Source organism: Thunnus albacares, chromosome 13, assembly GCF_914725855.1.
Source record: "Thunnus albacares chromosome 13, fThuAlb1.1, whole genome shotgun sequence".
Classification (NCBI taxonomy): Eukaryota; Metazoa; Chordata; class Actinopteri; order Scombriformes; family Scombridae; genus Thunnus; species Thunnus albacares.
The window spans coordinates 29,869,981-29,887,536 of record NC_058118.1 but is presented as its reverse complement, the minus strand read 5'-3'; the positions used below and the strand labels follow the sequence as shown (position 1 = coordinate 29,887,536).

General features: G+C 37.7%; 2 protein-coding genes across 5 annotated transcripts in view; both read left to right on the top strand.

Moving 5' to 3' along the window:
• LOC122995631 (tumor necrosis factor receptor superfamily member 14-like) overlaps positions 1 to 16,421 on the top strand; it is a 214,228-nt gene extending 197,807 nt beyond the window's left edge. For both annotated transcript variants that reach the window (XM_044370972.1, XM_044370971.1), the window contains 2 exons: positions 14,603 to 14,745; positions 15,878 to 16,421. In XM_044370972.1, the coding sequence (XP_044226907.1) occupies positions 14,603 to 14,745; positions 15,878 to 15,966 (232 nt within the window). In that variant the 3' untranslated portion in view covers positions 15,967 to 16,421. The remainder of the gene's footprint in view (positions 1 to 14,602; positions 14,746 to 15,877) is intronic.
• LOC122995622 (tumor necrosis factor receptor superfamily member 14-like) overlaps positions 1 to 17,556 on the top strand; it is a 51,266-nt gene that overhangs the window by 14,895 nt on the left and 18,815 nt on the right. Inside the window, exons 1-5 of one of the 3 annotated variants that reach the window (XM_044370943.1) lie at positions 6,445 to 6,725; positions 7,390 to 7,529; positions 11,950 to 12,075; positions 12,234 to 12,389; positions 14,075 to 14,159. In XM_044370943.1, the coding sequence (XP_044226878.1) occupies positions 7,445 to 7,529; positions 11,950 to 12,075; positions 12,234 to 12,389; positions 14,075 to 14,159 (452 nt within the window). In that variant the 5' untranslated portion in view covers positions 6,445 to 6,725; positions 7,390 to 7,444. Of the gene's footprint in view, positions 1 to 6,444; positions 6,726 to 7,389; positions 7,530 to 11,530; positions 11,625 to 11,949; positions 12,076 to 12,233; positions 12,390 to 14,074; positions 14,160 to 17,556 lie in introns of those variants that run through there. The other 2 variants (XM_044370942.1, XM_044370941.1) reach the window with 2 other exon arrangements.

Here is a 17,556-nt window from a genome sequence, read left to right as displayed (position 1 = left end):
CTCCTCCTGATGACATCTCCTTTCTGTCAGTTTAGGGGAGTTTAAAGTGAAAGTGATGTAGAGGGCGATTACAGTGACAGTGTTGATGAAAATGAAGAGCAAAACTATGAAATTTAGCACCAACATATTAACAGCTGGTCAGTGAGCCAGCAGCACCCCACTCCATCCTCCGTCTGAAGCAGAGGCTGCTGTGCCTGAGAGTAATTCAGGCCCCTTCTCTCTCACACCTGAGTTCTCTGCCCCTACAATGAATGAGACTGAGTGAAATGCCCTTCGAGGTAGTTCGAAGGAAGAAGAGAGGACTTCAGCTTACCTCTCATAAAAATGAGAAACGCTTTGATGATAAAGCATCACCTTAGAGCTACATCCTCTCCTCTCCACTATGAGCTTCCCGGAATGATTGTGGTATTCAGTCAAGTGCTTTGACATCTTGTGCACTCAAGAACTGAGACTGAACACGAACAGTGATGTTGATGATGTATTTGTTTGTTTCCAAAGGGGAAATGTTTAATATTAATAGGTGAAAATAAGGCTGATGGTGTTGGTATATTTTTCAAAAATCACGAAGTGAACATGATTAGGAGATATAATGCCAGGTAGATCACTTATGGTAGATTGTTTTTATCAAGGTGAAGCATGTCGCATTATTCATGTTTACACTGCTCCAGAAGCAATGAAAAAATGTCAGTTGTTTAAAAGACTTTGAGAACTATTGTGGATAGGTTTGAATATTATTTCATGTGGTTTAATACAGTCACTGAAGAAAATGACTGAGTTGCCAGCTGTGTTTAAACTGCATCCAGAGGGTAAATCTGTCAACAAGGAAATTTAATTGTTGTATTTAGAGCTGTTAACCCCTCTGGAACTGATTTTTACCAGGTTTGATTCTAAAACTAAAACTCTTATTGATCGCATATATGTGTCCTCTAACTCACTACAGAACAGTTTTTAATTATTTTTCTGACCATCTACTTGTTAAAACTTCTCTGTCATCTGGAACCTCAGTGAACAAAGGTTTCTGGAACTGAATGTACAGAGTTTACAAGATAAAGATTTGATAACTGACTTAAGACAGGAAATACATAAAGTAACTCAATTAGATATTCTAGCTAAATCTTATACTAAACTATGGGAAATACAAAAATATAGAATAAAAGATGTCTTTAAATTTAAACGTAAAAAATTAAATAAACTTAAAATACAAAGTATAATGCATTATTAGTTTGAAGCAGAAGAAACAAAGATCAACTATCGATGAAGAAACAATATTAAATTGTAAACACAAATAGACACCCTTAATTATGAATTATTGTATAATATATATAAACAGTCAGAAACAGATAAAAGAGGAAATCTTGTTCACGCTATTAAATCTGGACAAAAATACTTCAAAGCAAGTTCATTAAGTTAATTAAAAACACAGTGATACTGTTTTTAGTGAAAATATGAAAAGTGAGGTCATTAAAGATTTATGTGCCACTGCATACAAGAAAAATAGAGACAGACATGGACATAGTGAACACATTTTTGAAAAGTGTTCCTTCCTACAGCCCGTCGACTTTTACTCAGCTTATCTGTGAAATAAAAAAAGAAGAGGTGTTCAGGCCATCAGACAGTTAAATGTTGGAAAAAGTCCCGGTCCAGATGGTCTGCCCTCTAAGTTTTATCAGTTAATTATTGATGAAATCATAAATCTGCTCACTTCCATGAACAAGGTCTTCACAGTGGCCGTATGGTGGACCCTCTTTTATGAAGGTGTTCTCTGCTCATCATATAAAAAAGTGATGAGTCTGATATGGTTAATTATAGACATCTTACTAATATGAAAACCAACCATAACATATTTGCTAAAATAATTATGAACAGACTTAATGATATATTAGATGAAGTTATAGAAAACGAACAAATGTGTAATCAAAGGTTGGGTGATGTGGTATAATCTCTGTACCGTAAGAGAAATCATGCACAAACCTGAAGATGCAAAAGGTTTTTATATTACTGGACTCGATCAAAAAAAAAGAGAGAGAGATCTTTGGCCTGTGATGAAGGCTTTATTCACACTTGGTGGGGGAAAAAAGGAGTGCTGTGTCGAATTTGGTGCAATTTGGACATGCAAAACAATAAATATTAATATAAGTTATATATATAAATAATATAAAAAATAATTTAAACTCTGAATAAACAAGCCATCAGCCACTCCACTCTGCAGCAACTGGGTGGCGCTTCTGGGCTCTGCTACTGTCACGATCAGATCTTTACAACCCTGCCATAAGAAAGAGGGGACGACATCTCTCTTCATTTAATAATATTAAAAGTTAGGCTTTGTTGTGGGTTTCCTGACTCATTTTTAAAACGACGAGAGAAAAAGAGAGAAAGGGCAAGTGTGCTGAGAGGGCGAGCAAGTGACAGAGAGACAGCGCTGGAAAGTTTTCTGAGAGAGAGAAAGCCTGTGAATGACAGAAATACAACATTATGTTTTCATTGTTTCATGGTGGTTACGTTCTAAAGGACAAATAAACAACCATAAAATATTCAACAGGTGATTTCTTGTGGAGACAGATGCTCTTTGGGTGCAATTTGGACACACTACATGTTTAATATTAATAAATTGTGAACAAACAAGCGAACAGTGAGCTGCTCAGTTCTCCGTTTTAGTGCAGCCGGGGGCTGTTTGATACAAACACTGTCACATCACAGTGAGAGAGGCTTCTGGGCTCTGACTGGTTGAGCAGGACAAAGCCACGTGCCCTGCTCAATTAAACTGTACCAAAAGAGGTACAGAAATACAAAGTTATGAATAGCATATCATATGCAGAAGCACTAAAGAGAGTAAATGATGAAATGCAAAGCTCAGAAACTTATAAAGAAGCGAACGGTGAAGGAAACAGACCAGACCCTCTACTAGAACAACTACAGCCCCAACAATGCGGCAAATTCAATGTTCACATACATGCAAGGTAAAAGAGGACTCATTGATGGTTAATCAAACAAAGTGCATAGCTTTCATCTGTAAACTTATTAATGTGGCTAACTGACAGGAGAAAAAAAAGCGACAGAATTAAGACAGTGGTAAATGGCAGAGGAATTTTTGGATATTATAGGCTTGAGGGCAGAAGATATTCAAGAAATACTGAAAGTAAACACTGATGGAGGATCTCAGAATAATGATTAATATTGTTTTAATGGTGATCCATTTATTGCAAAGGTACATGTTAGAGAAATGGTGCTTTCAAAAAGCTGAAAGGGAAAAATTTCAAGAATATTGTTTGCTAATTCTATTTCAATGGATAGTAATACAGAAGAATGTGTAACTGTATTTTGAATGCTGCATCAAAGAGTATACCTTTGAGTAGAATAACCGTGAAAAGGAAAGTTGTGCCGTGGTGGAATGAGGAATGCACCAAAGCTGTTAGAGAATGTAATAAAAGCATTATGAGTATTAAAGAGCAACTTGAATCTGAAAAATGTATTAGACTGTCAAAGCTCTGACTCAGAGTAATCAAATCTAGTAAAAATGAACGCATGAAGGAAATTCTGTTCTGCTATAGGTAGAGAAGTGAAACTCTACTATTAATTTTGCCGGGGCTTAAGTAGCAAGAAAAACTCTTCAGTGAAGCTAAAGTTAAATTGACATTATTGTTTAACCGTCCAGTTTATCCAGTGCTGCTGCTTCACATTAATTTACAGTAATGTTAATTTAGCTGAGAGTTTGGATAACTTGACTGCAGATGCATTCCCATCGTGTGTCATTTGTCCATAATTACTGTAATTAACACCATACAAGTTTAGGTTCTGCTTCATGCTCTGTCAGATTTTTAAAAGGAAAGCTTTTTACATTTCCACATATCTGTATCTGTGATTAAGATCCATTTTTAATATCATGTCATATAATATATACATAATTAATCTGGAAAGTAAACAAGTTTTTTACGCACACAGTTCAATTTTTCAATAATTAAGACATGTACTTTGAATGTAAATAAGGTGCCAGAGTGCATAAAAAGCATCAAAATAGAGCTTGTTTATCAAAAATTTTTTCCAGGGGAGGATCCCCCTGGACCCACCCTACAGAGGTCCATGCTAAGCCCTGAATGTCCTCAAATCCTAAAAATGCCCCTGGAGTGAATTAAAAATAGCATTGAAGAGCACTTGAAACACAGCTACGGAACAAGACCAACTATGTTATATTATGTTCTGTAAACTTCCTGATGCATTTCCAAGTGTCCTTCTAGAACTTTTTTATAAGACTTGGAGAGAGGGATTGCTGCCAAAAAGTTGGAAGAGTGCACTCATTTTGGCTTTTAGTAAACCCGGTAAAGATCCGAATGTTCCTGGAAATTATAGACCAATTGCTTTAACCTCACATCTATGTAAATGGATGGAAAAGATATTAGTCCAAAGGCTTAATTATTTCTTAGAACAGAGAGGATCAATTGCTTCTTATTATAACAGATTCAGAAAAGGAAGATCTACTATGGATGCTATGTTAGGGTAAGTAATGAAAAAAAGAAAAAAGTGTATGATTTTATGTGGAGTGAAGGACTGCTCATTGAAATCAACAGAATGGGCATTGGTGGAAGGTTCTACAACTGGGTTCTAGATTTTCTGTCAGATCAAAAGTTTAGAGCCTTATCCGATGAATTTGATATAGCTAACGGAATCTCTCAAGGAAGGGCTATCAGTCCAGTGTTATTTAACATCATAATCAACAATATCTTTATGAATTTAGATAGAAGGATACGTTCTTCGCTTTATGCAGATGATATATGGATATATGGATCCGGGGGAGAGATGAGACAAGCATGTTGAGAAAGATTAAGGATGCTATTTTAAAGGTAGAACATTGGTCATATAGATAGGGTTTCAAACTTTCTACCAATAAGACATGCTATATGTACTTGACCAGGAGGAGGAAAGCAGATGAGTAGAGGCTTAATTTATATGGAAAAACAATAGAAAAAGTAAAGGAATTTAAGTATTTGTGACTTTGGCTTGATGAAAGATGTATATGGAAGACACATGTTGAAAAACTATAAACAAAATGTAAAAAAGTAATTAATCTAATGAGAGCTACATCTAGATATAACTGGGGAGCAGATAAGCAGACACTACTTGATATATAAAAAGCATTAATGAGATCAGCAATTGACTATGGATGTTTTATTTATGGGGCAGCAGTCAAATCTCACCTTAGTTAAACTGATTGTGTACAAAACAAAACTTTGAGACTTTGTATTGGTGCAGATTTTGTAGAGGTCAACTCGAAAGAATGCTGTGCTGGTTGAATCAAGAGAAACCCTGCTAGAACTCAGAAAGAATAAATTTGCATTAACTTATTGGATTCGTCTTAGAAGATGTGGAGATGAAAATACTACTAAAAACGTCCTAAATGAATGTTGGGGGTATAATAAGTTTAAAGGAAATGGTTTTGGATGGAAAATAAATTATAAATCAGAAGAGTATGATGTTAAAGAAATAAGTTTTAATTCCCCCACTCCCATAAGAAATGTTCCCCCATGGCTCTTTCCTAATATTAACATTGATTTTAGTGTTATGGAGCTAAAGAAAGATTGGGTAGAATACAATATGATATTGTGCAAACCAGTATATAAGGAACCATTTTTATAATTACTCACAGATATTTACTGATGACTCAAAAGACCAGAAGGATCATGTAGGAACAGAAGTCTACATCCCACAATTTCAGATTCATTGAGCAAATAGAATTACAGACAAGTTTATACAGTTGAGATGATGGCAGTGATTATTGGTCTGCAGTGGATAGAAGAAGACCTGACAGTAGTCCTGCGTATTGACTCTGCTGCAGTTCTTCTGAGTTTACAAAGCTTGAAATCAATCCGGGAAGATCTATTGTTTGAAATTATCTTATGTTTATTTAGAATTCAGAGAATGGGAATAATAGTAGAATTTCATTGGGTACCTGCACATATGGGATTAAAGGGTAATGAATTTGCAGATAGGATGGCAAAAAGAGCACTAAATATGAGACATATAATGGACTTTCCTATTTAGAAAAGGAGAAGGTAAAGTACTAATTAAAAATAAATTATTGGCAGAAAAAGTGAGATGAGGACAGTAAAGGCAGAACATACTATAGGATACAAAAAAAGAGAGGAGGTAGTGCTATCCAGATTGAGATTTGATCACTCTGGTTTAAATAAGACACTTTTTCTATTGGGAAAAGAAAATTCACAAGCTTGTGCACAGTGTTAAATAACTGAAAATGCTGCACGGTGTCAGATATAATGAAGAGATAGAGGGGTAGTTGAATTCTTAGTAAACACCAGATTGTTTAACAGAATATAGTATAGTTTATTTTTTGAGTAGGTTATTGTAAACAGGATCCTGTTCTACATACTCCGGTACGGTAGGTGGCGGTATGCATCTATAAGTTGGTATTGCAATCCGTCAATAAACCCAAAGAAGAAGGATAATGTCAGTTTGTCTGGTCCAGCACTGAGTCTGTATCAGTACATCCATGGTCTGGATAAGTTTTTGTTTGGACTATAACCATTTAATTTATTAAATCCTAATCGTTTTAATTGATACGTTTGTCAGTTGATACACATACATATGGTTCTCAAGAAATAGTAAGCAATCTGCCCGTTCAAAACACGCCTGTTTGGAACGAGTACTAGTACGAAGAAGATGAAGAAAAAGACCGGGAACTTATCCTCAATCGATGATGTTCCACAGCAATAAGGGTAAGTAGGCTGAAATGTTATATTGTTGTTTCAAACTACAGTATTTAACAAAAGTACTGTGTCACTGATGGTACCGTTGAAAACGTGACTGTCGAACATGAAAACACAACACAATGGTCTCGTTTACTAACGTGCGTAAAAAAACAGAAAAGTTAATACACCAGCAGTCAGTGGTGGCTCTGATCCCGGACGTAATACAACGTGTCTTTGTTAAAGCTGTGACGTCTGTTTGCTTGTTGTCTATATTGGTTTTTTCCAATAATGGTTTCTAAGAGGACATTGTAAACTTAGCACTTAAAATGACGTTTATCCTGTTCAGCTTCACTTTTCATTTTCAGTTTTAGTTGCTTCGAATATCATTTGTCTCTGAAGACTCAGTAATATGTTTTAATGAGCTTTGACAGGAAACAAACAGGACTGAAGTTTAACCTTTGAGAATTTAAAGTTTAATGTTCAGTATAATCTCACCAAAGGAGAGAAAAAGGCTCAACCTGCTTTAAACCGGTTCAGCTTTTCATGTGCAGATAGTTTAAACCTGACTAGAAATCAGAGGTTTTCCAGTAGAAATCTACTTGTGAACCCAGTTACTCTTAATCTCTTACCCACAGTAACCAGGTTACTTACTGTTTAGTGCAGTATTTATATGTTTTCTTTTTGTTTCTAGATTCTGTCCCTCAGATTTGGATGTGACATCTCTCTTCATCCCAAATCTCAGTGAGATGATGTCTTCAGCTCATCAAAACTGTCAACTTGATCCACAAAATGACTTTGAGAAGAAAACCTTTGACAGCTGCAACTTTGTTGGTAAAATAGTTTATAACAAAAGGAGGGGGGGCTGGTGGGGGTCATGTGTTGTTGAACAGCTCTGATACATCCAACAGCTCAAAATCAGCTGCATTACATATTAGTAATATAAATAATATTTTCAAACTACTCTCTAATGAGACCTGATACATATGCAAGTTATAATTCCACCAGAATTCAAGTAGTCTACACTTTAGTCTGACACTCACATCTAAAGACAGTGTGTCACAAGTCACTGAGTTTAGTCACAGACTATAAGATTTTGTACAGACTGGGGATCTTGCAGGGTCACCTTTTGCAGGACTACAACTAGATTCCTTTTGAGATTACTAGTGCAGTGCCCGTTCAAACCCTAACCCTGTTCAGATCAGGCCAATTGCTTATTATTTCTTGAGAACTACATATATATGTATCAGTTGACAAATGTATCAATTAACACATCGATGCTGGTGTTTATATTGACAGTGACACCAAATTTATAAAAATTGGCATTTCATGTGTTGAAAATAGTTCAAACTGTTATCTGCTGTTTCATATCAGCCCTGAAAAGGCGGATCCAATGCTGACGTAGAGTTGACCATTTGGGAGTTTTCTATGTCATGAAATTTATAGAAACGGTAGAATGATAATTGCCACCTTCCCCAGCTCATTTTCAAATATATGCTGATCAGGACAGTTTTAGCTTCAGCAGCTAAGAGCAGCTAACAGCAGTGCTGGCCACCTGGAGGGGGTCTCTCCATCTGTGTCTGGTGTAACTGGAGCTCTGCCGAAACTGTCTGTCCTGTCAGTCAGCTGAAGCTGTGCGCTGCGGAGCAGCTCCGCTGATACTGGCCTTTAGGCGGAGCTGCTCTGATAGTGGACAATTTCAGCTCATTTAATGTTTAAAAAACATTTTACCAGTGGATAACTGCAGGAACAGACAGCCGGATAGTTAAAGAGCTATATTGTGGAGGAATGGTGATCAATGGTCAACTCATCAGGTAGAAGAAAGTGTCCAGAAACTCTGATGTCTTATGCTGAGAATATTTATTGAACAGAAACAGTAAACATCAAGCAGTTCTGCACTTAGATGTTTTCTCTTCCTGTTCTGCCTTCTGAAGGTCTGACTTTTGGTCTTTAACCCCAACAAATCATCCCACGATATGAAAAATTAGTCCTAATTGTCTCATTTAGTTTCTAAACAAGGAACTGCACTTTACCCGTGTTAGTTCAGCTCACATTGCATGGACCTTCAGGTCACCAACAGCACATTCTGGTTTGAATGTCTGATTATGCCCATGAATCTACACATTCACCTATCTGTGTTGTCTAGGGAGTCTAGGGCCATCTCCCTGACCTTGGTTACCGGGACAACGCCCGTTCACTCTTTATCAGAGTTCCCCTTCAGCTCTCAGTTCCCTCGCCCTCTCTCTCTCTTTTACTCTTGTCTTTTTTAAAATGTGTCCGGAAACCCAACGTTTCATTTCTGTTATTCACACGCTTTCTCTGTCAGAGAAAGCTTTCCACTGCTGTATCTGCTCACCAGCACCGTCTCTCTGTCGCTTGCTCGAGAACTCAGTTCGCTAGTCATCGCTCTCTCTCTTTTTCTCTAGACTTTTAAAAAATGAGCCAGGAAACCTACAACAAAGCCTAACTTCTAACGTTATAAAACGAAGGGAGATGTCGTCCCCTCCTCTCTCTCATGGCAGGGTTGTACAGCTCTGACCATGACTTACAGTAGCAGAGCCCAGAAGCCCCGCCCCACTGCTGCAGAGTGAGGGCTCACTGTTCACGTGTTTATTTCAAGTTTATTAATATTAAATGTGCTGCGTGTCCAAATTGCATCAAATTTCGACAATGCACTTCTTTGTATCCCCGGCAATGCACCCGCCAAGTGTGAAGTAGATCAGATGAACAGTTCTTGAGAGATGTGAAGGACATACATACATTTATACATATATACAGACAGACAGACAGACAGAGATTCCTTGCTTTATATAGAGAGATTTCCTGTTCTATGGAGCAGCAACAGAAGTCGCTTTTGGCCACAGCTACCCTTATGTGAAAACAAGGTATTTTTACAACATTAAAACAGCTACACAGTTTATATACCTACTCACAGAAACCACCTTTAACCATTAACTATCTGGACACAGCACTTTCAGCTGCTGGATGTTGGAGTATTTCTGTTTTTAAACCCTGCAAACAGCATGAAACAGCAGCAGTCTGGATAATTATACAAAGGCAGAAAGTCACAGGTTTAATGCCTCCAACTGACCTGAAATCATGTGAAGAAACATTAAATACACTGCAGACACACAGCAGCTGACAGAAAGAGGTCATATACAGATTGTAGGAGCCATTTATGTTGATTGTTGGCATGTCATTTGTTTAGTTATAACTTGCAGTATTATTTTGGACACTGGGTGGCGGTCATTAGATGCACAGGGTTGTATATCTACGGGCATAGGTGACAGGAAACGGGAGGCACAGGCAGGTGGAGCACATACAGTTCTTACCAGATCGGGAACAGACGCACACGACAGCTGGCAGGACAGAAACCTGGTATGTTCATGACATGTACAAAGACTTCAATAAAACAACAAACTAAACGGCAGCCAACGGACTGGAAAATCTGTTTTTGAATCTGCGTAAGATCACTCCTAACCTAACCTACCTGTGTAGTAATGGCAAACTGGAAAAACAGGGAAAGAAAGGACATCGAAAAATGAAAATTGCCATTACACAGATAAATATTCCTTTTATTGGGTGAATACATGTTCATGTGACTTATAAACAGGGAAGCTCAAGCTAAAGGGCAACGAGACTGTTTTAAGTTTCATTAGGAACATGGTTTTAGGGAAGTAGTTTAAAAAAAACCACACACACACAAAGGGAAACCATTTACTGTAAACCACCATTAGAAACTGAGTACAGTTAGCTGATAATTAGCCTGATCAGCCACCGTCAGTAATCAATACAAACACACATTATTAAACCATTAATCAAACCAATAACTAACAGCAGTTAACGTCAGTCAAGCTTATCATACTTTAGCAGTAACTTATCTGTAATGGTGAGCAGTTTGAATTAAACTGAAGCTCCCTGTGCTCTCCGGGGAAAATATCACGCCAAACTCCCTTTAAGAAATAGGACGTATTAACAATTCCTTACATGTCCGCAGAAACACATAACTAGAAACACAACATAAAAGGCCTTATATGTCAACGTTCTTATTGTCAATTCAGCATCAATATAATCCATAAAGATAAACGTATTTCTGTATAAACTTTACATTTTGTCACATCAACTTGCTCCCAGCCTCCTTTAGTTAACTATGGTATTTTAGTGGGAGAAGACGACGGGAATGAAAGGCGAACTGTCTACAAAATTAAGATTTCTCACTAAAATACGTGCTGGTTGGTGGATCAGATACACGCCGAATTAAACGCTGACTCATAACGCTCTTTTGTGATTTTTGTGTGTACTTTACTTGAGTATTTTCATTTTATGTTACTTTATACTTCCGCTCTACTACGTTTCAGAGGGAAATGTTGTACTTTCTACTCCACTACATTTATTTAACAGCTTTATTACTTTTCGGATGAAATTTTTTCATAAAATAACATAACAATAATGATTAGTTTATAAATTACAGCACTTTGCTAATCATTAAACCAGTGGTTCCCAAACTTTTTGGCTTGTGGCCCCTTAAAAGAAATCAGTGAATCAGTGTCTCTGACATATTTCAGATGCTTTCCTGAAATCTGAAAGAATCTTCCTTCTTCTTGCCTCCATTGACATCCTCCTCCACTGACCTTCCCTTCACTTTCAGTTATCACCATCACATGTTTTATTCCTCCATTTCTTCTTTTCCACCTCATTGTTATGTGTTGTATATGTCATGTCTTTTATTCTGCCTTTCTCTGCTTAAAGCAGGAAGTTATTCAGGACAGTTTTCAACAATATCTTAACTTCAACCAGGTTTCACTGAGACAAAAAACTGTTTTTACTCTTCACAGATAATAATACTGAAAGTCTTCAGTGGACATTCCCTCACATGTCGTCCAACAGAGTACCAAATAGGAGAAGAATGCTGTCCTAGATGTCTTGCTGGTAAGATCTAACTGAAACATAAAAGCAGGATGTTTGCCAGCAACAATACTTACAGAATTGATCACTTCTGGGCTGATCAATACAGTTTACTGCTTGTTTATAAGCAGTAAAACAAAGTGATGCTTTTTCTGACAGCTGACTTTTACGTAGCTAAATGTTCCTTGTTTCTTAATTCAGACATGACAGAAGATTTACAGAAAGATACAATGCTTGTACGATATTTGTCACCTGGTGAACAAGAGGGATCAGAGAGAGAAAAGCAATTATTCAAAATATAATGTGAATAATATGATAATTATGATAATAAATTGTTTCTTCTTCACAGGAAATCGAGTTAAAACAGATTGTACAGAGTTCAGAAGCACATCCTGTCTGCCCTGCACTGATGGAACCTACATGAATCATCCCACTGGACTTAAAAAGTGTTTAACCTGTGCAAACTGTGATGCAGGTAGATTTATATTCATATTATTAGCAGAAATTTAAGCAATCATAAAAACTGAAGATTGTGTTTAAGTCAGAAAAAAGATCAGCATGCTGTTGCTGTCTAGTAGATTGAACAGAAGAGAAGTTTAGTATCTCATATGTAACCTCTGTATGTGTTGACAGGTTCTGGTCTGCAGATAAAGACATCATGTACATCAACATCAAATACAGTTTGTCAACCACTGGAGGGATTCTACTGTATGGACTCCACAGAGGACGGCTGTGTGAAAGCACTGAAACACACAAGCTGTCAACCAGGACAATACATCAGACAAAAAGGTTGGTTTTCTCATGCTGACTTTAAGATTATAGTTGTAGTTGAAGTTTTAAATGGGAACACCATGACCTGACAAACAAGTTGCTTATTAAAGCTGCATGTATTGATTTCTGTCCACTAGATAGCAGGAAAAAAGCAGCTCAATAATTCTGTAGAAAAAGTCACAACTGAACACAGACCAGTCAACTTGTTGCTGTCAAGTGGAACTTTTGCACCAGTAAAACCATCGTAGTTGATTAGTTACTATGTGTGGTATATGTAAACATGATAGTAAACATGATTTTAACATACAAGGCCTGTGTAAAAATCTAAGATACTATCTTGGCTTCTATACTTATTCATTATAAATTGTTTTCATAATCTACTTTTTTTTAAGTAATCTGGAACTTTCAACCACATCTCATGGCCTTCATCAGTTAATGGAGTTCACTCAGTTGTCATGGAGATGGTTCAGTTGTTATCATGTGACTTAGTATGGAACTTTGGTCATGTGATAACAGGTGGTTGTATTTGGGGGCAGATGGTGACCACTGTCTCTGTTTAAAGATGGTCTCTGGTCAAATTTGAAGTGTCCTTGACCTCCAGTCGTCCACCGACCATGTATCACATGGTCGAAATTGTGTCATGTGTCAACAACTGAACCATCTCCATGACAACTAAAGATGGGAAAAGTTCCATAAAATTTCCACTTAGTAGATCCTTCACACAGACTTGTTGTCATTCTTCTATTTCCAAGGGTAGTGATGAACATTCAAGCTCTAGTTTGTCTTGAAAGGCTGTTCAGTGACTCCCACACTCTGCTGCATAGGTGCACTATACAAAGGTCAGGAGGTCAATTCTGGGGTGAAGCCTACAAAGCTCTTTCACATCTTGTCAGCCCTAAACATGATCAGTCTGACTGAGGAGCTGATTGGTCCATGGAGGACCAGAACCAAAAGAGCTGCTGTGGTACAATGGACAGTCTGCACCATTTTGATATATTAGTTCATTTCCACCTTTGACAACCTGTCTTCAAATTTGCCTTCTTTCCTGTTTGAAACAGAGGTGTCGTTGTGTGTATGTAAAGTTAGACCTGCATGGACCACAGTCTACCCTGCCAAGACACCACTACACCACTGGTTTGAAAGCCTCATGCTTCTAGAAGCTGATGGTGTCTGACTTCCACTGATGGAAGTCAGAAATTATTTTTATGCATCACTGAGTGGAAAGTGGAAGGACGGTTTGTTAGCATAGCTAGCATTTCAGTTGTTGGTGTCCTGTGTCCACTGGTACCTGCCATGCTGCAGGTACACACCAGTGTTCAGATAGGACATGGTGCCACAACAGAAACGTCTGATTGGTCGTTTCTGTTTTGGACTTTGTCTGGTGATTGAAACGTAGGTGAGTCACAGACAGCAGCCGTTCTGATCCAGTCTTTATCTAGTTAGGAAGGTTTCTGTTCCTGTTGTAATAGTCATAGAGAAAGTTTGCTCTATATGGTGAAGGTGAGGAGCCTGACACACCTGCAGGGACGTTGTGGACAACATTGATTCAACAGCTGGATGTGTGATACAATTTGACAGAGAAACACACACTGTGCACCTGGTCAGAGGATAAAACAACCTGGTAACAAACGTCAAAGTCAGACTGTTCTGTCAGTGAATGATCAGTGATGGTGAGTAATCTCAGATGTGTCTCTTTCTCTAAGGAACCAGCAGCACTGATACAGTGTGTTATAACTGTCAGCCGGGCTATTTTTCACAGGATGGTGTGAACTGCACAGCTTGGACAATGTAAGACACTTTTCTATTCAATTATTCATTGATTATTTATTAATTTATTCTCTAAAAGCACAAAAAGCAAAGCATAAGAAGATTTTTTCCCTGCTATATAACACTCATTACAAGTGTGCACTAGGTTTTTTGCATCAATGGAACAAATCATCATGCATGGGAATATTCAAGACATTGCCAATTAAATTCACTTCAATTAAAAAAACTTCATTCATCTCTGAGGAGCAACTCATGAGGCAGGCATAGTAAAAGGACATACAAACAGGACATATAAGACAATGTTTGATAGACAAACAGTGACCATGTGACAGAGATAGAAATAATATAAGAGTCTTCAGTTGGGGGGGTGCTGTGGCAGACCAAAAGGTGTGGGGGTTAGTCCCATTCCATTGGAATCCAATAACAAAGAAATAAAGCAGTCTTTTACTTTTCTCATCCAACAGTTGCTCAGAAACTGAAGTGATGGTCAAAGAAGGAAACCAGACAAATGATGCCGTCTGCAGAAGTGCATCAAGAAATCATTACTCTTTATTTTCACCATTGTTGATGGTTTTCTCACTAACACTTGCCTGGCTTGTGAGCAGAGGTTAGTGCTTGTTTTGCATCTTCACCTAATTTGTCTAATATCCTCCTCGCCTCCAGTGGACTCAACTAAAGCTCACTAACTGTTGGTGCTAATATTGTGCTTTATTTTGGATGTCAGGCAGGTGAATAACAACTGATATGTGCAACCTGTCAAGTTATTCTTCATAAATACTTAGATAGAAAGTTCACTAGGGATGCACTGATCCAAATTCTTCTCTACTGATTTGATTCCAGTACCTAAACCCAGAGTATATGCCAATACAGAGTACTGATCCAACACCAGGACGGTCTTTGTTACACATTTAACATCAGTATACTACCTCAGGAAGCCACTGGGACCATTCTTAGTAAGTTAACATGAGGCTGTAACTGCTAAACAGCTTCTTAACTATTGTTACACACTAATGTAGGGGAAACCCTGGTGCAACATAGAAATGAGACTCCCCTCTTCCCAACTCCCAAGAAGCACCAGCAACAAGGATTACAGCCCTCAAAAGTATTTATTCACTCAGTTATTAGGGACATTTTGGCTTCAGGGTGGGCTAACAGCAAATCAACAAACAAAATGAAACTAAATTATCTACTCAAAGCAAAACTAAACCAAGATACAAATCTCTTCCTGTTAACATACTTGCAAGATACTTTTACAGTATTTCACAGGAGAGTCATTCATAACATCCTGGCTGGAAGTGGAGAGAGGAGGAAGTCAACCTTTAAACCACTAGGTATTAGACTGGAACCAGTCAGTTCTTTAACTAACCACACATGTACACTTCAGGTTTCACAATAAAGGTCTACCACTGCCTTCACATTAAAGTGTATTTATGGTGAAGCACATTTAGGAAATGCATGTAAATGTAGTTAAGTGCTTCAAAAGTAGCTCACTACAAATAATATACAGAGCAGAGTGGAAGACTGTATTGAATGTGGTCGGTCATGTCTGGACCTCCATCAGTGCGTCCCTGAAGTTTAGATCCTACATATAAAAATGTACATCTTGATATTTTTCTTCACACTAACAGTAAGACTCATAACATGAAATTCTACATACAATTTACTACTTTACCAATTTCATATTTGACTAATTAATTGTTTTTTTCTTTTTTCCCGTACCTGCAAACTGTGGTCACCAGTTGATGGAGAAATTCTTGTACCCTTGTCAGTTTTGATGAAGAATAAAGATGAAGAAACTCCACAGGCTCCAGTTGATGCTCTCAGATGACCTCAGATTTGATTACTGACTATTAAAATGTACTTACACACTTACTTACCTATACCTGCAACTGACGTTACGACTATTATAATGATGGGATATTACTGTTACTTCCATTTAGGGTACTGTTGTTTTTATTAAAATGTCATTACATTGTTCCAGATATTATCATTTTATTGTGAGGCTTTTTTTTTTTTTTTTTTTTAACTTTTTCTAGTACTATGATTGGTTGCTCCTGAATTCATCTTTACAGCCTGACATCAGGTTTGTCTTCTTGCCTCTAGAAAGCATTTTGTGCATTTTGCTTGAAATTATTAAATTTTTTCTTATATCTGCTCACCTCGACCTGCTGTTTGTATTGCTAGAGTTAGTCTAGGATCTGTGGTTATATGTCACAACCCGTCTGCGGTCTCAAAAACATCTGAAGGCCAATAAATATACACGATTACTGTTCAATAACCAAATCTGGTCCTGTCTTCACCTTGTTGACTAGACAGGTGGGTGACTGTATGTTCCATCTTCGTAAGCCCTCCTCCCCCTCACCTTTCCGACAACGGATAAAGGGGGGGGGGGGGGCTGTGCGGAGGTGAGAGACCTCTCTCTCTCTCTAGCTCTCTCTTTTCATTCACTTTTCATGTGAACAGCTCAGTGGGCTGTATCAGTAGAGACTGGCGGACACATGCACGTCACTATCTCGATATTTGAATGATATCGCGCCTCCTCTGCCCTCTTCCTCTCTCTGTGACGGTTGATCTGTTCAAACCACCAACCACCATTAGTCACCAGGTAGAGGACTAGTGTCAGTCTCACCTCCGTCACTGAGGCAGAAGGATCCGAGCATGACATATAATTATGGTTATACATCATGCACAGACGTCTTTGGAGTCTGTTCAGACAACATATCTCCCACCTCCGCTCCAACGTGCGGGGGTGGGAATCATGCCAGGAAACAGAAGTAAAAGTGAAAGAAAAAGAAAGTAGCATGAAGTAAAATACTGTGAACGTCGGTGTTTCTGGACCATTTATCTCAGTAAGGAGGGTAAGTTGGCTGAAATGTTATGTTGTAGTTTCAAACTACAGTATTTGTGTCACTGTTGATGCCGCTGAAAACTTGATTCTACCGAACATTAAAACAGCACAATGGTCTTGTTTATCAGTTATGTAGCTAATTAATATTTCAGCATTTTCTGAAGTGCTGTCGCTAACTTTACTAACATGTACGTAAAATATATTAGAAAACTGTTTGTACACCAGCAGTCTGTGTTCAGTACCAGCAGCGAGGAGCAGCACATAATGCAGTAATATAATTAATAAAGACTCGTTAAATCGACATGAATGTAACATTACAGTCGTGGTTTTGATCCTGGATATAATATAACACTTCTTTTGTTAAAGCTGTGATGTCTGGCTGCTTGTTGCCTATATTGGTTTTGTTAATAACGTTTTGTAAGAGAACATTGTAAACTTTAACACAGTTAAAATGACCTTTAACCTGCTGTTCAACTATTTAAATCTGTCAGTTTCAATTTTAGTCACTTCTGATATCATTCGTCATCTTCCACTTATGATACTCACACTGTTTAAAGTCTTTCTGTTCTC